The sequence below is a fragment of the Capra hircus genome, chromosome 3 (assembly GCF_001704415.2).
Source record: "Capra hircus breed San Clemente chromosome 3, ASM170441v1, whole genome shotgun sequence".
NCBI lineage: Eukaryota > Metazoa > Chordata > Mammalia > Artiodactyla > Bovidae > Capra > Capra hircus.
This window is the reverse complement of record NC_030810.1, coordinates 71853294-71874456: the sequence shown is the minus strand read 5'-3', so window position 1 is coordinate 71874456 and position 21163 is coordinate 71853294. Positions and strand designations below refer to the sequence as shown.

The following is a 21163-nucleotide window of genomic DNA, read 5'->3' as shown; positions in this document are numbered from 1 at the left end:
GGACAACTTAGCCTTATATAGACATTTTCTTGTCCCAGTGTTAATTCCACTAGATGAAATCTGACCTGCATCCTTTTCAGCCTGGCTATCGTTGTGAATGAGCCATTTAATGTATGAAGGACCTCACAGTGGCCGTGTGAAATGCTTATACTGCAGGTACAGTATAGGGCTGTAAGGCTGCTGAAGAAGACTATTGTTTTTAACCTAAGAAAGGACACATTTCTCCAACAGTGACATCACCAAAAGGGAGTTTGACCCCTTTAGTCCTTATGGGATCTAGGAAGTGATAAATAACCTCTTAGACCTCAGCCAGAGAGGCTAACCCACTGACTGTTAGATTTATGGAAGCTGTTTCCCCAAAGAGTTTAAGGTGCCTAGCTCTGGGGGGTACAGTGAGTTCCCTCATGTTTATTAACTTATGATTATCTAGTACTAATGCATATTTATACATAAAACACATGCATATATACATATATGAGGGCTTCCCTGATGGCTCAGCAGTAAAGAATCCACCTGCAATGCAGGAGCCACAGGAGATGCAGGTTTGATCCCTGGGTCAGGAAGATCCCCTGGAGGAGGAAATGGCAACCCACTCTGGTATTCTTGCCTGGGAAATCCCATAACAGAGGAGCGTGTTGGGCTACAGTCCATGAGTGAGTGAGTGAAGTCGCTTAGTCATGTCCAACTCTGCAACCCCATGGACTGTAGCCTACCAGGCTCCTCCATCCATGGGATTTTCCAGGCAAGAGTACTGGAGTGGGTTGCCATTTCCTTCTCCAGGAGATCTTCCCGACCCAGGGATTGAACCCAGGTCTCCCACATTGTAGGCAGATGCTGAGCGACTAAGCAGAGCATGAGATACATATATGAATATATTTAATGTATATAAACTATACGAATCTACTTGAAATAAAAAGTTGCTCTGTTCTTCAAGAAATCTTTCTCTAAGTTTCCTAAGGTTGAAGGATCGATTTCAAAATGCACCAGCCAGAGCAGCTAGATTTATCCTGGATGTGCAAATGTCTCTTTAAGTCCCAACATGTAGTTAAGCAATATTTCAACAGAAAATACTCTCTGATCAGGGGGGTGAGGGCTTAGTGTGCATTTCAAGGTAAGGAAGCTAGATAATTTTATGTGAAAGCCAATCAACTGCTCTTAATTAATATACTAATCTTAAATCTTGATTTACAATTAAATCTTGATTGGGCTTCCCTGGTGGCTCAGAGGGTAAAGAATCTGCCTGCATTGCAGGAGACCTGGGTTTGATCCATGGGTTGGGAAGAATCTCTGGAGAAGGAAACGGCAATCCACTCCTATATTCTTGCCTGGAGAGCATGGACAGAGGAGCCTGACAGGCTACAGTCCATGGGGTCACAAAAAATCGAATACAGCTGAGCAACTAACACTGACTGACTGAAATCGTCAACAATTCAGATTTCTGCTTACGAATCCACGTGTAAAACTTTCCCAGTTTACTAAAAGCACATACCTATACCCAAATTGCTGGACTCATTGTTTGTGAAACTGACTAAGTCACCAACACAGAGGTGGGGCTGGGGGGCTGCGGGGGCGGGGGCGGGGGCGGGGCTAACACTGTGTGAGAACAGAAAAGTTGGGGAAAATCCAACCTTTCCTTATTTGGCAGGCCAGAAATACCAGGAGAACAGCTGTTTTCCTGGTGTTTTGGTTTCCACTGGCATTCATAACCAAATGTGCATGGAAATAAAAACGGAGAAGACAAACCCCAGGCACAAAAGCCCCACAGTTTTCTGTCTCTTGATCTGAGATTTAGGTCAGCTTGCCCATTCCTCACTATTAGGCATGAACGCACACAGGCGCATGCAACTAACTTGCTATGACACCCTCTAGGAAACACAGAAGGTGGGGAATATTTTAGCATTAAAACAGAAACAAGCAAATCTCCTCATGTTATGGTATATTTTTCTTTCTTTAAAAAAGCATGATAAATGTCCATAAAACCTTGCTTAAATTTCATCTTAAGAATTTCTGCCATTTGTTCAGCATTTAAATAGGAAGAAAAAGCAGCAAGCTAAGAACTAAGCACTCCCTACACCACCTGTGCCACCATGTTGGAGAAAATCCAACAAAATTACACAAAAAAGGGAGCTGGACAGGAAGGTTGCTGGGGGTGGGGTGCGGATGGGACCTGAAGCCCATTGGAGCTTTCTGAATGGTCCCTGGCACAGGTCACATTCCTGTCCTGGGACCCAGTGCAGTTCTCCAGTGATTCACTTTTCTGTAACCCAAACACAGAGCACACTCTGTTTTAACGTGTTGCCTTACCTTCTCTTTCAGAGTGTTATACACGTACATGAGAACAGCTCTTGGAATCCTCACCACAGTGATTAAAAATGACCCTTTGACAACTGTTCCCTGATGGTAGCAGAAAAGAATGGAGAGAGATGAAAGGATCGGGCGATCAGGAGGGTCACTTTTATTTCTGGGAACAGGAGAGAAAAGAGACAGCATTTTAAAAAACACTATTTAGAAAGAAACAAAAAAACTTCTCTCTGGTTCAAATCATCTACGGTACTAACAATTTAGAAAGCAGTGACGCCATCTGCATTTGGCAAAATTTTTATACTCCTTGCTAGCTAAGGTTAAATTATTTCTTGGACTAAGTTAAGAAATATTTTTGGAGGTATTCAATGTTACAAACAAGGAAGAGAAAATTTTAAAACATACTGATGAGGTGAACACTTTACAACACCTAACCACCTCCACCAATCCATTAAATTGGGTATTGATCCCATTTTCAGTTTCAGAAGTTTAATTATATAAGAATCCCCTAGATTTAAATTACACACTTGCATCTGTAAATATTGCCAGTATTAGCTTGGTGATGAAAATCACTACCACATCACATGACCAGGATTGGCTCACAGCAGAGGGAGGAAGAGTTTTGGCTTCTCCAAAGCTCCTGAAACCCAGCTGATTTCTCCTCTGTTCTGTAAAGGTCACCTCACTGTGAATCATTTACGGGACTTGTCATGACACAGCTCTTAAGAATGCAAAAGTCAGTTTCACAGGCCGGGAAAAAAAAGTGAAACAGAACAGAGTGGGCACATCTTTCTTCCCCCTCCCCCACACCTGAAAGATAAAACAAAGGCGGGAGGGCTGACGTCACCCCTCCCCCGGCCCACTGAGGCCAGCTCTAAAAGTGAGGCCCTTTCCGAGAAGCTCCTTCACACGATTCCAGGGAGGCTTGCTTTCTGCATAATGGATTATTCTACAGCTCGCTCTGGTTGCTAATAAGTCACTATGAATTAAGGTTTTGACCAGAGCCTAGGTTTTCGGGGAGGAAAAGGAACGCAGCCAGAAATGTTTCCAGAGCTGGCAACGGCCACATTTTGCTGTTACTTAAATCATCCAGGAAGGAAGAGAGAACATGAAAGTAACATTGGGAGCAGAGTAGCTGCAATCCAGCCGTCCCACAAAAAGGGCGATGTGTGTTTCAACTCAATATTGTTGGAAATAGGAAATGCCAGGGAAGCTATTGCTGATATGAATTCACTTAGATCTGATAAACTAGAAAAGTAGCACAGCCAGGAAAGTCTGACACATTTTTTTCCCTTTCCTCAGTCTTTTTTTTTTTTTTTTTTTTAGAGGAAGACTGTTTACTTTCCCATTGAGGAGATCCATGTGCCTTAGAACTGACTGGTTCTCAAGCAGGGATGCGGGCAGACGAGGGCAGCACTTGCTCTCCATCTGATACGGAAACAAGTGATCCACAGGCCTGGAGGGCTGGTCCTCCAGGCATGAAGTCGGCTTAGACATCCATTCTCTGAGGTTTCGCAGGGATGGGATTGACCACTTAAGGCAGGGTGGTGTCTACACTGTCTGGATGGCCCTCATCCGTGTCACATCCCAGTGATGGCTCCAGACGTTTTGGGGCTTGGCTGGAAGAAGACGTACATGTTCCAGAAGCTGACTTACCACTTGGGAGAGAAAACCTGAAAAGAGGGCCAGCTCACAAACCAGGCCAGCCTGTGGAACCAGAACTCACTCAATACCCAGGAAAGGGTCAATCACTGGGGGGTCTCGGAGACCCCCCCCTTCCTGCCCCAGACTTTTTCCACATTCAAAGGTTATATCACCCTGTCACCCCTCCTCTGCTGTGCATGTCCCTAGGCCTTCATCTCTTCACAAGCAGCAAAACCTGCCTTCAGGAAGAGGCTTTGATTACATCTAGTGAAGCTTAAACTAATACTTCACCACATTTTGAGAACTGGAGTTTGGGACCACAGTGCAGCAAGGGACGTACTGAGCAGCTCAGTGATGGGCTTATGAGGATGCCACAGCCTCCTGGCGGGCTTCCGCTTCTGTCCACAGGGAGTACTGCATGCTGGGCACCTTTCGCTGGGTTCTGTGGGTGGTGGCAGTAGGAAGGCCCTGGGCAGCAGGGGAGAGCTGGAGACTCCAGGATGTACCCCACAAGCCCAGCTCCTCTAGTTTTAAACTTGTGGCTGCTCTGAGTGCTAACGGTGCCTGGCTCTGTGTGACGGAGCCAGGGGGTCCCAAGACACAGCATCAGTTCAAGTCCCTGGGCAAACCATTTTCATTTTTTTTCAAACACTACTTTTTAAACATTTTAATTTATTTATGGCTGTGTTGAATCTTCACAGCAGCACGCAGGCTTTCTCTAGTTGCGACGAGCAACTATGAAGGGACTACTCTTCATTGCGACGGCTTCTCTTGTTGCAGAGTACAAGCTCTAGGTGCACAGGCTCATTAGCTGTGGCACACAGGGCTTATCTACTCTGTGGTACGTGGGGATCTTCCTGGACCAGGGATCAAACCCACGTCTCCTGCACTGGCCAGCGGATTCTTAACCCTTGGACCACCAGGGAAGTCCTGTGCAAAGTGTTTAATGTTCTCGTTCACCTAAGTCTGTAACACCTTTGGGTCATGGTATCTAACGTGCTATTTTACAGCTACGATTTGCTTCAACATAACTTACTCCAGAAACTTAGGAATCTTGGAGGCACGTTTTAGCTCTGGTTAGATCCAGTCGAGTGCTCACTGAGAACTCTTCAGCAGCATGGATAATTCATTCTGTGTTGTGGCTCCTGGACAAGGATCAGGCTGCACAGGATGCTTGGCCTCCAGTGTCAGTCTGGTCCTGGGCAAAGGAGTGCGGTGTGTCCCTGAAGAGACCTCGTCCTTTCCTGACTTTTCTTTCAGCAGAATCACTGCAAGATGGGGTTGGGAGGACTGTGGGGGAAGCTGTGAGGTTCATTTATCCAATCCCAAAGAAAAAAGGAAACTGTTATGAAGAACAGGTCCTCGGCAGCTCTCGTCAGGGTTAGGAAACTCATGTGTCTCCTACCGAAATTCCTTAGGCTCAGCTGTGAATCCACTTCCTCACTTCCTCTTCAGCAAATCCAAAGCAGCTGGAAACCATCTTCTGTATACTTGCAAGCGATGAAGTCATGACTCAAGCGTCCCTTCTCCAAACTGAGCAGTGCTGGCTCCTTCCTATCACACCCCAGCCCCATCTTTATGGCTCTCAGTTGACCTCTCTGAAATTCAAGCAAATGGTGGTAAAAGGGAAATTACACAGGATGCCCATGTCCTGGTACTTGATGCTCCTTGGATGACCTCTTCATCCCTCTTACTGCTTAAATGAATGACAGAGATGAATGCACTCTGGCTATATTTAATTCTCACCCTGCATGCAGACTGGAACATGAGATTAAAGAATTATAAGCCCTGAGATAAGGGAAAACCTTGAGGTTTCAAAATTAGCACACAGTCAAAAAGAATGCAGAACTCTTTAATAAATGAAACAGCAGTGCTAAAAATAAGTCAGTATGCATTTTATTTTAAATTAGTTTATTTTTATCAAATATGTGAAATATCTTAAAAAGGCAAATAGCACTGCCAGGTGTAATAGGAAAAACAGCAGTTTTTTTTCTCCATCACTAATTGTCTCTCCCTAGAGGCAATATTTTAGCTGTTTTTTCTGGAACCCACCTTCACACTCCTAAATTACTTGTTCTTACTGGCATTTCTTCATTTTTTCAGTCTCAGAGACTGTCTACTGACTTCCCACTATGGAAGACACAGGTTTCATTCTCTTAGCAGCTTAAACTCCCAAGTACACTCATTTTCCCACTCCTCTTCTTCTCAACATAATTATACTGAAGTTCTAAAAGATTTCTCCCCAGTTTTACTGAGATATAATCGACATGTAACAGTCTGTAAGTCCAAGGTATACAATGTGTTGATTTGACCCCATATATACTGCAAAATGATTACTATCTTAGGATTAGCTTATGCCTCCATCACTTCATATAATTAACCATTTCTTTTTTTGTGGTGAGAACATTTAAGGTCTCTTCTCTTAGCAGCTTTCAAGTATATAACACAGTATTGTTAACCATAATCATCAGGCTATAGTTAGATCCCCAGAACTACTCATCTTTTAACTAGAAGTTTGTGCCCGTAATCCATACCTCCCCTTCTCCCCTACCCCACTCCCAGGCAACCACCATTCTACCTGTTTCCATTAGTTCAGCTTTTTTAGATTTGACATATAAGTGGTATCATCCCTATTTGTTTTTCTATGATGTATCACTTGGCATATTGCCCTCAAGGTCCATTTGTGTTGCTTTAAATGGCACGATGTCCTTCTTTCTCATGGCTAAATGATATTCCATTATATACGCTAGTAAAGTAATGCTCAAAATTCTCCAAGCCAGGCTTCAGCAATATGTGAACCGTGAACTTCCTGATGTTCAAGCTGGTTTTAGAAAAGGCAGAGGAACCAAAGATCAAATTGCCAACATCTGTTGGATCATCGAAAAAGCAAGAGAGTTCCAGAAAAACATCTATTTCTGCTTTACTGACTATGCCAAAGCCTTTGACTGTGTGGATCACAATAAACTGTGGAAAATTCTGAAAGAGATGGGAATACCAGACCATCTGACGTGCCTCTTGAGAAACCTATCTGCAGGTCAGGAAGCAAAAGTTAGAAGTGGACATGGAACAACAGACTGGTTCCAAATAGGAAAAGTAGTACGTCAAGGCTGTATATTGTCACCCTGCTTACTTAACTTCTATGCAGAGTACATCATGAGAAACGCTGGACTGGAAGAAACACAAGCTGGAATCAAGATTGCCGGGAGAAATATCTATAACCTCAGATATGCAGATGACACCACCCTTATGGCAGAAAGTGAAGAGGAACTAAAAAGCCTCTTGATGAAAGTGAAAGTGGAGAGTGAAAAAGTTGGCTTAAAGCTCAACATTCAGAAAACGAAGATGATGGCATCCAGTCCCATCACTTCATGGGAAATAGATGGGGAAACAGTGGAAACAGTGTCAGACTTTCTTTTTTTGGGCTCCAAAATCACTGCAGATGGTGACTGCAGCCATGAAATTAAAAGACGCTTACTCCTTGGAAGAAAAGTTATGACCAACCTAGATAGCCTATTGAAAAGCAGAGATATTACTTTGCCAACAAAAGGTCCATCTAGTCAAGGCTATGGTTTTTCCTGTGGTCATGTATGGATGTGAGAGTTGGATGTGAAGAAGGCTGAGCGCTGAAGAATTGATGCTTTTGAACTGTGGTGTTGGAGAAGACTCTTGAGAGTCCCTTGGACTGCAAGGAGATCCAACCAGTCCATTCTGAAGGAGATCAGCCCTGGGATTTCTTTGGAAGGAATGATGCTGAAGCTGAAACTCTAGTACTTTGGCCACCTCATGCGAAGAGTTGACTCACTGGAAAAGACTCTGATGCTGGGAGGTATTGGGGGCAGGAGGAGAAGGGGACGACCCAGGATGAGATGGCTGGATGGCATCACTGACTCGATGGACATGAGTCTGAGTGAACTCCGGGAGTTGGTGATGGACAGGGAGGCCTGGCGTGCTGCGATTCATGGGGTTGCAAAGAGTTGGACACAACTGAGCGACTGAACAGAACACCAAATCTTCATCTATTCACCCTTCGATGGACACTAAGGTTGTTCCCATATCTTGGCTATTGTGAATACTGCTGCAATGAACATAGGCGTGAAGACATTTCTTCAAGATTCTTTTTATATTTCCTTTTGATATATACCTAAGAAGTGGGATTGTTGGATCCTGTAGTTCTGATTTTAATTTTTTGAGGAGCCTCCATACTGTCAGTTTCCATAATTGCTGTATCCCAAATTTGCACACCCCATCCCACAGTGAACGAGGGTTCCCTTTTCTCTACATCCTCACCGACATTAGTCACCTCTTGTCTTTTTGATGATAGCCATTCTAACAGGTATAAGGTGGTATCTAATTGTGGTTTTGATATGTATTCCCTGATGATTAGTGATGTCGAGCACATTTTCATGTGCCTGTTTTTTGTATCTTCTCTGGAAAGGAAGTTCTGCTCCTCTGCCCCTTTTTTAACTGAATATTTTTTTTTTTACTATGGAGTTACAGGAGTTATATATATATTTTGGTATTAACTCCTTATCAGACAAATGACTTGCAAATATTTCCTCCCATTCCATAAGCTGTCTTTTCATTTTGTGGATTGGTTCTTTCATTGTGTAGAACTTTTTAGTTTGATGTAATCTCACTAATTTTTGCTGTTGTGGCTTGTGCTTTTGGTGTCATATTTGAAAAATCATTTCAAAGACTGATGTAAAGGAGCTTTTCCCCTATGTTGTCTCAGAGGAGTTTAGGGACTTCAGGTCTTATGTTTGAGTCTTTAAACCATTTTGAATTAATTCTTTTGAACCATGTAATACAGGGGTTTAATTTTATTCTTCATGTTGTTATCCAGTTTTTCCAGAACTGTTCATTGAAGAGATTATCCTTTCCCCTCTCTAGGATCTCAGTTCTCTTCCAATGATCTATGGGTCTATTTCTATGCCAGCGCCATACTGTTTTGTGGTATAGTTTGAAATCAGGACATACGATGCCTCCAGGTGGGTTCTTCTTTCTTAGAATTGCTTTGGCTATTTGGGCTCTTTTGTGATACAAATTTTAGAATTTTTCTATTTCTGTGGAAAAATATAACTGAAAGGTTGACAGGGAATGCATGGAATTTATAGATGGCTTTGGGTAAGAAGGATATTTTAACAATATTAATTCTTCTGATCCATGAACACAGGATATATTTCCATTTGTTTGTGTCTTTCATCAGAGTCTTATACTTTTCAGTATACAGAGCTTTCATCTCCTTAAATTCATTCCTAAGTATTTTATTGTTTTCAATGCCAGTGTGAATGAGACTGTCTTCTTTCTTTTTCAGATATTTTGCTGTTAGAGAAATGCAACTGTTTTCTGAATGCTTTGTATCCTGTACCTTTACTGAATTCACTGATTAGTTTAACAGTTTTTTTGATGAAGTCCTTAGAATTTTCCTTATATATTAATAAAGTCATATTATCTGCAAACAAAGGCAATTTTACTTCTTTCTTTGTGATTCGTATGTATTTTTTCCTCATTTTCTTGCCTGATTGCTCTGGCTAGGTCTTCCAGTACTATGTTGAATAGGAATGGTAAGAGTGAGCAGTCCTGTCTCATTCCTGATCTTAGAGAAAAAATTTTCAATCTTTCACCACTGAGTATGTTTTAATTAATGTTTAGGGCTTACATTATCAGTACATAAATAACATTCACAACTGTTTGAAACAGTGTATTCTGATTATATTTTCTTTCTAGCTTTTGACTTTTCTTTAATAATATTTCACATCTTTTATTTGCTTGGTTTTCCACATGCTTCACCAAATGCTTCATCAAAGTATAATTCTTTTTCTCCACATATTCAAACAACATATCTGATATTCTCTAAGTTTCCTTTTTATTTTTTCTTGGCGACATCCCTCCTGGAGCCCACTGCTCTCCTGCTCCTCCTTGGACTCGACGTTTTCTATACCTGCTAAATACCTACCCTCCTGGAAATTCCCTTCTCTTCTTCACTGTGTTGGAGCCCATTTCATGAAACTCATGTTTTTTTTTTTTTTCCCCTCGTTTACTCAGTTTCAGAGAGAAAGGATATGGGGAGGAAATCTTTTGCGATATTGCATGCCTGAATAGGACTTTGTCTTCCTTTATCTTTGACTGATAGTACGAACAGGTATAGAATTCTAGGTTGGAAATCATCTTTTCTCAGAATTTTGGTAGTTTTGTCCTACTATCTCCCTGGTTCAGAGTTGCTGTTGAACATCAGATTCCATTCTAGTTCTTTTTAAATTTTATTTTTTATTGAAGTGTAGTTGATTTATAATACTAGTTTCAGATATATGACACAGTATTTCAATATTTTGAAAGATCATACCTCACTTAAGTTATTTTAAAATATTGGCTGTATCCCCTGTATTGTACAATATACAGCTTATTATAGTATACACTATACACAGTAGTCAATACACAGCTTATTATAATATACACAGTAGTCAATATACAGCTTTTTATAGTACACACAGTAGTCAATATACAGCTTATTATAGTACACACAGTAGTCAATATACAGCTTATTATAGTACACACAGTAGTCAATATACAGCTTATTTATAGTACACACAGTAGTTTGTGCCTCTTGGTTTCCTATCCCTACCTTGACTCTGTCCACTTCCCTCTCTCAGATGGAAATCACTAGTTTATTCTCTAAATCTGAGTCTGTTTCCATTTTGTCATATTCATTTATTTTTTAGATTCCACATTTAAGGGATAACATATAGTATTTGTGTTTCTCTTATTTATTTCACCAAGTCTAATGCCCTCCAGGTCCAACCATATTGTTGCAAAATAGCAAAATTTCATTCTTTTTTTATGGTTAATATTCCATTGTATAAACACACCACATCTTCTTTATCTATTCATCTACTGATGGACACTTGGGTAGCTTCCATAACTTGCCTACTGTAAATAAAGCTGCCTGAAAACTGAGGGGGGAGCATATAACTTCTTGAATTAGTGTTTTCATTTTCTTTGGCTGTATATCCAGCAGTGGCATTCATTCAAACAGCAATTCTATTTTCAATTCTTTAAGGAATCTCCATACTATTTTCCACAGTGGCTGCATCAATTTACATCCCCACCAACAGTGTACTTGGGTTCCCTTTTTTTCATGTCCTTGCCAACATTTGTGGTCCTTTTGACAACAGCCACTCTGACAGGTGTGAGGTGCTATCTCATGGTTTTGATATGCACTTCTCTGATGATTAGCAATGCTGAGCATCTTTTCATGTCTTTGCTGGCCATCTGCATGCTTTCTTTGGAAGAATATCTATTCTTCTCATTGTTAAACTGCGTTCTTTTTTTTATACTGAGTTGTATGACTTCATTAATAAATAGTTTGGATATTAACCCCTTATTGCTCTTATCAATTACAAGCATTTTCCCCATTCAGTAGGCTGTCTTTTCATTTTGTTGATGGTTTCCTTTGCTGTGCAAAAGATTTTAAGTTTAATTTGTTTATTTTTGCTTTTGTTTCCTTTGCCTGAAGCAATAGATCCAAAAAAACACTACTACAATTTATGGCAAAGAGTGTTCTGCTTGTTTTCTTCTGGGAATTTTATGGTTTCCGGACTAACATTTAGGTCTGTAATCCATTTTGAGTTTATTTTGGTATATAGTATGAGAAAATGTTCTAATTTCATTCTTTTACACCTAGGTGTCCATTTCCTGGCAACACTTATTAAAAAGACTTTCTTTTCCCCACTGTATATTTTTGCCTCCTTCATTGTAAGTTAACTGAATATAAGTTCAGTTCAGTTGCTCAGTCATGTCCGACTCTTTGCAACCCCATGAATCGCAGCACGCCAGGCCTCCCTGTCCATCACCAACTCCCGGAATTCACTCAGACTCACGTCCATCGAGTCAGTGATGCCATCCAGCCATCTCATCCTCTGTCGTCCCCTTCTCCTCCTGCCACCAATCCCTCCTAGCATCAGAGTCTTCTCCAATGAGTCAACTCTTCACATGAGGTGGCCAAAGTACTGGAGTTTCAGTATCAGCATCATTCCTTCCAAGGAAATCCCAGGGCTGATCTCCTTCAGAATGGACTGGTTGGATCTCCTTGCAGTCCAAGGGACTCTCAAGAGTCTTCTCCAACACCACAGTTCAAAAGCATCAATTCTTCGGCGCTCAGCCTTCTTCACAGTCCAACTCTCACATCCATACATGACCACAGGAAAAACCATAGCCTTGACTAGATGGACCTTTTGTTGGCAAAGTAATGTCTCTGCTTTTCAATAGGCTATCTAGGTTGGTCATAACTTTTCTTCCAAGGAGTAAGCGTCTTTTAATTTCATGGCTGCAGTCACCATCTGCAGTGATTTTGGAGCCCAAAAAAAGAAAGTCTGACACTGTTTCCACTGTTTCCCCATCTATTTCCCATGAAGTGATGGGACTGGATGCCATCATCTTCGTTTTCTGAATGTTGAGCTTTAAGCCAACTTTTTCACTCTCCACTTTCACTTTCATCAAGAGGCTTTTTAGTTCCTCTTCACTTTCTGCCATAAGGGTGGTGTCATCTGCATATCTGAGGTTATAGATATTTCTCCCGGCAATCTTGATTCCAGCTTGTGTTTCTTCCAGTCCAGCGTTTCTCATGATGTACTCTGCATAGAAGTTAAGTAAGCAGGGTGACAATATAGAGCCTTGACATACTCCTTTTCCTATTTGGAACCAGTCTGTTGTTCCATGTCCAGTTCTAACTGTTGCTTCCTGACCTGCATACAGATTTCTCAAGAGGCAGGTCAGGTGCTCTGGTATTCTCATCTCTCTCAGAATTTTCCACAGTTTATTGTGATAAAAGTCACATAGTCAAAGGCTTTGGCACAGTCAATAGAGCAGAAATAGATGTTTTTCTGGAACTCTCTTGCTTTTTCGATGATCCAACAGATGTTGGCAATTTGATCTTTGGTTCCTCTGCCTTTTCTAAAACCAGCTTGAACTTCAGGAAGTTCTCGGTTCACGTATATCTGAAGCCTGGCTTGGAGAATTTTGAGCATTACTTTACTAGTGTGTGAGATGAGTGCAATTGTGTGGTAGTTTAAGCATTCTTTGGCATTGCCTTTGTTTGGGATTGGAATGAAAACTGACCTTTTCTAGTCCTGTGGCCACTGCTGAGTTTTCCAAATTTGCTGGCATATTGAGTGCAGCACTTTCACAGCATCATCTTTCAGGATTTGAAATAGCTCTACTGGAATTCCATCACCTCCACTAGCTTTGTTTGTAGTGATGCTTTCTAAGGCCCACTTGACTTCACATTCCAGGATGTCTGGCTCTAGGTGAGTGATCACACCATCGTGATTATCCAGGTCATGAAGATCTTTTCTGTACAGTTCTTCTGTGTATTCTTGCCACCTCTTCTTAGTATCTTCTGCTTTTGTTAGGTCCATACCATTTCTGTCCTTTATCGAGCCCATCTTTGCATGAAATGTTCCCTTGGTAGCTCTAATTTTCTTGAAGAGATCTCTAGTCTTTCTCATTCTGTTCTTTTCCTCTATTTCTTTGCATTGATCACTGAAGAAGGCTTTCTTATCTCTTCTTGCTATTCTTTGGAACTCTGCATTCAGATGCTTATATCTTTCCTATTCTTCTTCGATTTTCACTTCTCTTATTTCTGGGTTTTCTATTCTGTTCCATTGATCTATGTGTCTGTTTTTATGCCTCTGTAGCTTTGTAGTTTTGATTATTTCAGCTTTGTAGTACATTCTGAAGTCAGGGAGTATGAAACCTCCACACTTGTCCTTTTTTTCAAGATTATTCTGGCTAGTCAGGGTTTTCTATGATTCTGTATAAATTTTAGGATTTTTTTAGTGCTGTGAAGAATGTCATGGGTATTTTTTTATTAAATATGTAGATTTCTTGGATAGTATGCATATTTTTATAATATTAGTTCTTTCAATCCATGAACACTGGTTATCTTTCCATTTATTTGTATCATTTTCAATTCCTTTCATTAGTGTTCTATAGTTTTCAGAGTACAGATCTTGTACAGGTTCTAGTTCTTCATACTTTGCCTGTGATCTTTCTTTCTAAAACTTCTGGGATCTTCTCTTTACCCATGTCCTCCAGCTCTGGGAAATTTTGACAATTTCCTCCCTTTTTTCTTTGTCCTCTATTTCTAGAACTCATATTAGTCAGGTGTTGGGTGACCTAAATTTTATCTTTTTTCTCCTAGTTTCCATCTCTTTTTCTCTTTGTTCTATCTTCTGGAGGAGTTCAACTTTATATTTTAATCCATCAGTAGAAAACTTTCACTTTTGCAATCATATTTTTAACAACAAAGAGGTCTTTCTGTTCTCTCACTATTCTTTTTTTCTTGGTTCTTATTTTATGAAAGCAACATTTTTTGGTTCTTTCTGAAGATATTATTAGAGTTGCTGTTGCAGTTTTCTTCTGCTGCCTGCATTGCCCCTATTTTTCCTAAATTTTTTTGGTTGCTTGTTTTGTTCATTTTGATCCTTTTCTTTCACAACAGGCTTCTTCAAATTTTTAATAATCACTGGCTATAGGTTCACATTTAAGCGTGAGGAACCAAAGAGTGAATTGGAGGTTCTATACAAGGGTGACTGCTGACTGGTGAGTTTCACCATCTGCTTCAGAGTCAGGGCATCAGGCAATTTCATTGGGGGATCCCCACGTGGTACTATCTGCAGGTCTTTGCTTTGGGTTATATAGTTTCTCCAAAGAAGAATCCAATAATCTCATGCTTAAGAAATATCAACCTGGCTGTCAACATCCCGGAGGCTGAGCTGTGGAGTGTGGGTTAGTAGCAGGTAGAATGAAAGTGAAGTGTCAGTCGCTCAGTTGTGTCTGACTCTGTGATCCCATGGACTGTAGCCTGCTAGGCTCCTCCATCCATGGAATTCTCCAGGCAAGAATATACTAGAGAGGGTAGTCATTCCCTTCTCCAGGCGATCTTTCTAACCCAGGGATCAAACCCAGGTCTCCTGCATTGCAGGCAGATTCTTAGACTTCCACTTGCTCCCTCTTCTTTCAGGGCAGAGCTTTGTCCCTGCCTTGGCTGTGCCAGATACCCTACATCCAGGCCCTCTCTGATGACTTCTCCAGAGAGCAAAGCTCCCAATTATATCTGCTGGTCTGAAGGAGGGGCCGTGGGGCCGAACTGCTCCTTAGTAAGACCTTTAACTAATCTTTGCAAGCATGTTTCACACCTAAATTCCTGAATCTCTCTAGATTTTCACAGCTCAAATCAGCCTCCTCTCCCACCAGATGCACAGAGATAGGCTTTTTGAGGCTTCTCCAGTCTGCTCACTGCTCATTCATCCTGTCTTCAGTTTTCAAAATTTGACTGATGTTTCTTCATTCATTCATTTGCGCTCAGTCATGTCCTTCTCTTTACCACCCGGGGGCTCCTCTGCTCATGGGATTATCCCGGTAGGAATACTGGACTGGATTGCCATGGTGTTTCTTAGCTGCTATCACTGCCTGTTTCCTCCTGTCCTTGTGTGTTTATGCTTTCTTCACTTTTTCATGATTTTGGGGGAGGGGAGTTAGAGTGGGGGAAGGCATTAGGAGATACATATATACACTTCACTGGAGGTTAAATAAAAAGCCCTCACTGAAAACATTTTGATTTTGTGTTACTAAAATAGAACAAAAATCACTGCTGTCAGGCAGATGTGAGCTGCTGCTGGCCAGTTTGGTTAGAATAATCTCTGCTCCTGTACTCAGGAGCAAGCAGCACATACCGCCTCCTCCGAAGGCGCAAAGGCTCTCAGTGCCAAGGACTACAGCCCTTTGTGCGTCTGACGGGGTCTCTAAAGAAGGAGGCTCCCAACAGCACCACTGTAATAAAACCCATAGCACTCCTTATTGTTGGGAGGTAATTGTTCTACAGCATGAATCAGCCCTAGATGACTTTCTTGCCCCCATGAACCCTCGTGTTTTTCTGCCCATTTAGTCTGAGACATTAGAGGAGGACCAGCCCCATGAGAAGTAAACTTCCTGTTCTGAGTCCAAGCCCGTCATTGCCCTGGCCGTGTTCTTCTTGCCTGTGGTTTTATCTGCTTCATGGAGAACCTCACAAACACGAAAGAGGTAAAGAGTTGAGACGTACGTGCATGTGTCCTCAATTATTTTGATGAGGTAATGGAGGATAAACACTTAAATAGCATAGTGAACAGAAAAGCATTTAATGAATTCACTAGCATTTAACTATAAGAACATGAATTGTATTTTATAGTCATGTACAATTCCCTTAGGATTTAAAACTGCTTTTAAAGAAAACATTCTCCTCATTTTACATAGGATGAAATGATGCTCATAGAACTTACTGAAGTGTGTTCCAAATAGATCAGTAATTTTTTTAAAGTTTGAAGTCAGTAAGAATGGATATTTACAGGAGAAGTCAACCCTTTCATTTGAATATCTTTCAGTTCTAAGCAGTTTGATTACTTCTGTGTTTGGCTTCCTTTTGGATTTTCTAGCTTAAAGCATAAGAGGTTGGAAATGTGACAGATTTAAGATATAGTATTTCTTTTTACTACTAAATAAACATCCTGCCAAATTTTTTTTGCCTAACTTTTTAAAATTAATTTCTATTGGCGTATAGTTCCTTTACAATGCTGTGTTATTTTCTATTGTACAGCAAAGTGAATCAGCTATATGTATACATTTATCCCCTCTTTTGCTGGATTTTCTTCCTATTTAGATCACCACAGAGCACTGAGTAGATCCCCTGAGCTATATAGTAGGTTCTCGTTATCTATTTTATACACAGTATCGACAGTGTACGTATCTCACTCTCAGTCTCTCAATTCATCCCACCATTCTGCCTAATTTTGAGCTTAGTCTTTTTCTCTTGCCAATCTCTTTTGAGAGGTCATGTCAAAATTCCAAAATATCTTTTGAGACACACAACATGAAGCACATAGACAAATCTATAGCAGTAACACGCTAGACCTACCTGTTAAAATAACACGTCACCACTGTTCCAGCTACAGTCATTTGTGGCATGCAAGGATGAATTCACTAGTCCAGATGAGGCCAATTAAATGGTACCACCACATATACCGAATGCCAGAAAGAGGCTTATATTCCACTTGGCCACCTTCAATGACCTGTGCAGCTCCTAAAGTTTAAAACACAAACATGCTTTATATGTGTTTTTTCCTAAATATGGAAGAAGGTCCAAGAGGCCATTCTTCCTTAGTTCTAGACTTTGGCATCACATGAAACACAGATGTCAACGTCAAGTTTGAAGTTCCCACCATAACTAAAATTGAGAACCCACTTTTAACTTACGAATAATATTGACAGTGATAATTGTGATAACTGGTAGGCAACTTGTATAAGATGACATTTGATCTATCTTCTAATAGTCACCCCACTTTGCAGATATGAAAACTGAGGTTTGGAAGAGTCAAGTGACTTTTGCAAAGTCTCACTGCTCATAGTTAGTGGAGGGAGAATATAGACCTGGACACAGTGGACTCTAAAACCCATGGTTTTTCTATCACAACACTTTGTGATGCACACAAAACTTATGTTGATGAAAGCTGTGTTATAGAACCCTGTGTTATAGAAACATGCTTCACCAAAAATTTAGACTCAATAAAGACAAGAATCTTCATTTGTTCAAAAGGATTCATTTCAGATTTCAAGAGCAAACTCTCCTAGCACATTTAAAATGGCTAGTGGGCCTTGGTGTTAATCTCCTAGATTTAGACGTCAGCTTTATCCCTTTTTGGGTAGCCTGGGGCAAGTTATTTGGCCTCTTGGAGTGTTAGTATCCTTATCTGTAATACCCATTTTCTGATGGTCCTTCAAGAAAGAGTGGGATAGAATGGGATTACCTGGTGAGTACTGGCCCATAGAAATATCAGTTCGCAAGTGATGACGATTTTTATTACTTAAATTTCAGAAGCACAATATTATATTAAACTGAGCCAAGTGAGGTAACCCCAGCAATGCTCTGCCGTTCACTGGCTACGTCCTGCTTAATTTGCTCTCATCTAAAGAAGCCCTTGAACTGGCTCTGCAATTCAACTCAATTCCATACCAAATCTCAGTTCTGCAACTACACTTGATTTCTAGATGTTCTCTGCTCTGTTTCATTTTCTTATTATTAGATTTTTTTTTTATGTGGACCATTTAAAAAAACTTTATAGAATTTGCTCCAATATTGCTTCTGTTTGATGTTTGGGGTGTTTGGCTGCGAGGCACATGGGCACTTAGCCCCCCAGCCAGAGGTTGAACCCATACGCCCTATACTGGAAGGCAGTCTTAAACACGGGCCCACCAAGGAAGCGCCCTGCTGCACATTTTAAAAAAGCTGCTGTAAGAAAGAAGATGGCACTTTGGTCTCTGGCAAAACCTACAACTTGAAGAACATTTAAAGAGAGTTTCATACTAATATTTCCTTTCATAGCTATAAATTGCTCTCAGGTTCATAATTCATATGCCTTTAGACATTCACAATAGGGTCTGGGCAAAGGAGGTGGGAAAGATGATCATGCTGTAGAAGGAACTGATTCCATAGACGAAGGCTGGTCTTAGTAACTCCCGCTCTGTGTTCTGCTGAACAAGGGTCACATTGTGAGAAATACCAGATCAGTTTGGTTCACAGACAGAAGTTAATATTTTATTGAACACTGGATCATTCTGGCTTGGAGGCAATCTCTATTTCAGGTAAGGCGCTAATAAATGCTTGCTGCTGCTGCTAAGTCGCTTCAGTCATGTCTGACTCTGTGCGACCCCATAGATGGAAGCCCACCAGGCTCCCCCGTCCCTGGGATTCTCCAGGCAAGAACACTGGAGTGGCTTGCCATTTCCTTCTCCAATGCATGAAAGTGAAAAGTGAAAGTGAAGTCGCTCAATCGTGTCCAACTCTTAGCGACCCCATGGACTGCAGCCTACCAGGCTCCTCCGTTCATGGGATTTTCCAGGCAAGAGTACTGGAGTGGGGTGCCATTGGTTACGCCTTTCCAAAATGGACGTGTTTCAGAAAAGCGTCCCCAGTCCCAAAGGAGGCGGCCCCTGGTGACTGACAGGCACATGGATATAGTGGATCTGGTGAGTGGAGACTCGGAGAGCCACTCCCGGAACAGCAGAAGTGATGGGGCCAGTCAACAAGCACGGGATCACCAGTGGCGGGGACACACTGCAGTCTTCAAGCACAGGTCTACAATGTCACACGTAATTTGGGGATGGATGAAGCTTCCAGAGAAGAGGAGGGATGGTTTCCTCAACAGACAAAAGGCAAGTAAATACAAAGGCCTTGGGTGCTGAGGAGGAATTGTGTCCCCTTGGGGATGCCAATGGCCCACACCCCAGCTTGGCCCACACACCCCAGCTTGGCACACTGATGGCAGCAGTCAGCAAGCAGAGGATGGCTAAACGGGATACATCAGGATCCATACAGGATCCACACTCCTGGCATTCCTCGAAGAAGCAGAATGGGTAAAGATATTATTCACTGACCACCTTACTGTTTTTGACCATCTTTACTGAAACCATCAACTATTTATTCTTCCGGTTCAGTAATAACCAGGCTATTTACAGACTTTCCTTTAGGGCAGGGTTTTTCAACTTCTCAACATAGCATTTGGCATTTTGGATCACATGATTGTTAGGGGTGTGAAGTCGGGGAGTTGCCCTATGCATTGCAGGATATTAAGCAGCTTTCTTGGCCTCTACCCATTAGATGCCAGGAGCATCTTCCCTCCCCTCCTCAAGTTAAGACAACCCAAATGTCTCTAAACATTACCAAACTGCTGCTTGATAACCGCAGCTTTAAGCAAACATTCTCTGAAGAATCGAGAGCTCTGGCTTCGGGGAGAAGCTTAGAACACGACTGTGGGTGGGGCAGGTGTGTTTATGCACACACGACTGCCCTCTCCTGGATGGCTAGGTTAGTGCAGGCAAGAGCCTCTCATCAAAGTATCAGTTGCTTTGTTATTAATAGGAACACATTACAGTACTGTTACCAGCATGTGTAGCTAACAGATGCTAATGGGAACTGGATTCCAAGATGAGATTTGATCTGGGATGGTAGTGAAAAGGGCATTGAACTGGATGAAGGCCTGGTTCCAATCTCGGCCTGACATTTGTGATAAGCAACCTGGGCCTCCGTTCTCTAACTGTAAACATGAAGAGAGAAGACAAGATGAACCCAGAGCAGGGGTTACAGAGTCTGAGAATCACACAGACTGAGACTCATATATCTCTTCTGTCTCCTAACGGCTGAACAACGTCAGGCAGGTTATGAGGTTGCAGGGCCTTTTAAAACCTCTGTTTCAATGTCAGTAATCTGAAGATACTAATACCTACTTTCCATTTCCTTGTTGATTCCATCCAGTCTCGTGGCTCTAAATGCCATACATGTAGCTGTTACGAGGATTAAACAGGCAGTTGCTTAGAATATTAAATACAAGAGACGATTAGCTATAATTGAGGTATAAGTAGATATGGTTTCGGTTGTGAAGTTAAGAAATATTTATTTAGCATTCTAGATTTATGCTGGACGTCAGCTATTAAGGGAGAAAAATGAAAAAGGCAAACAAAAAAATCAGAAAGAAGATACAATCAGAGTGAATATCAGGAACTCACATGCTGCTCCATTAGTTTATTCACCTCCCCTTCTTCTGGACTGTTTATAATCTCTCCTCCAATCTCTAAGGGATTTTTCCTATCCTCATGCTCAGTCAGTGACCTCACTTTTGGTTTCTCTGAGAAAACGGAAGCCATGGGAAAATCTCTGGGAGCATCTACTCCATCTCTACCCCTCCGCAGCATGTGTCCATAACTGGACAGCAGTTCAGTCGCTCAGTCGTGTCCGACTCTTTGCGACCCCATGAATCGCAGCACGCCAGGCCTCCCTGTCCATCACCAGCTCCCGCAGTTCACTCAGACTCACGTCCATCGAGTCGGTGATGCCATCCAGCCATCTCATCCTCTGTCGTCCCCACCTTAATACGATAAACTGTCCATGATTCTAAGGTCAGCCCCTGCACTAGATTTCCCCCTTTCTCATCTACTTGAAGATACCACTTCAGAAAACTTCCCTCTCTTTCTTGCTTCCTTAAAATATTCTTCTTTACTGAATCATCTTTAATAATTTCCTATCTTAAACCCCCTACTTTTGAAATTCCTCTACTCCTCCAGCTTCCCTCCTACTTCTCTGTTCCTCTTCGCAGCCAAATTTCTCGAGGCTGTCTCTTACTCTTTCCAATCC

General features: G+C 41.6%; 1 protein-coding gene across 1 annotated transcript in view; it reads right to left on the bottom strand.

Annotated features, from left to right (window-relative positions):
- The window catches only part of SLC44A3 (solute carrier family 44 member 3), an 84334-nt gene that overhangs the window by 26159 nt on the left and 37012 nt on the right, over nt 1–21163 (bottom strand). The window contains 3 exon segments of the mRNA XM_018045792.1: nt 2305–2461; nt 16895–16940; nt 16943–17059. Of these exon segments, the coding sequence (XP_017901281.1) occupies nt 2305–2461; nt 16895–16940; nt 16943–17059 (320 nt within the window).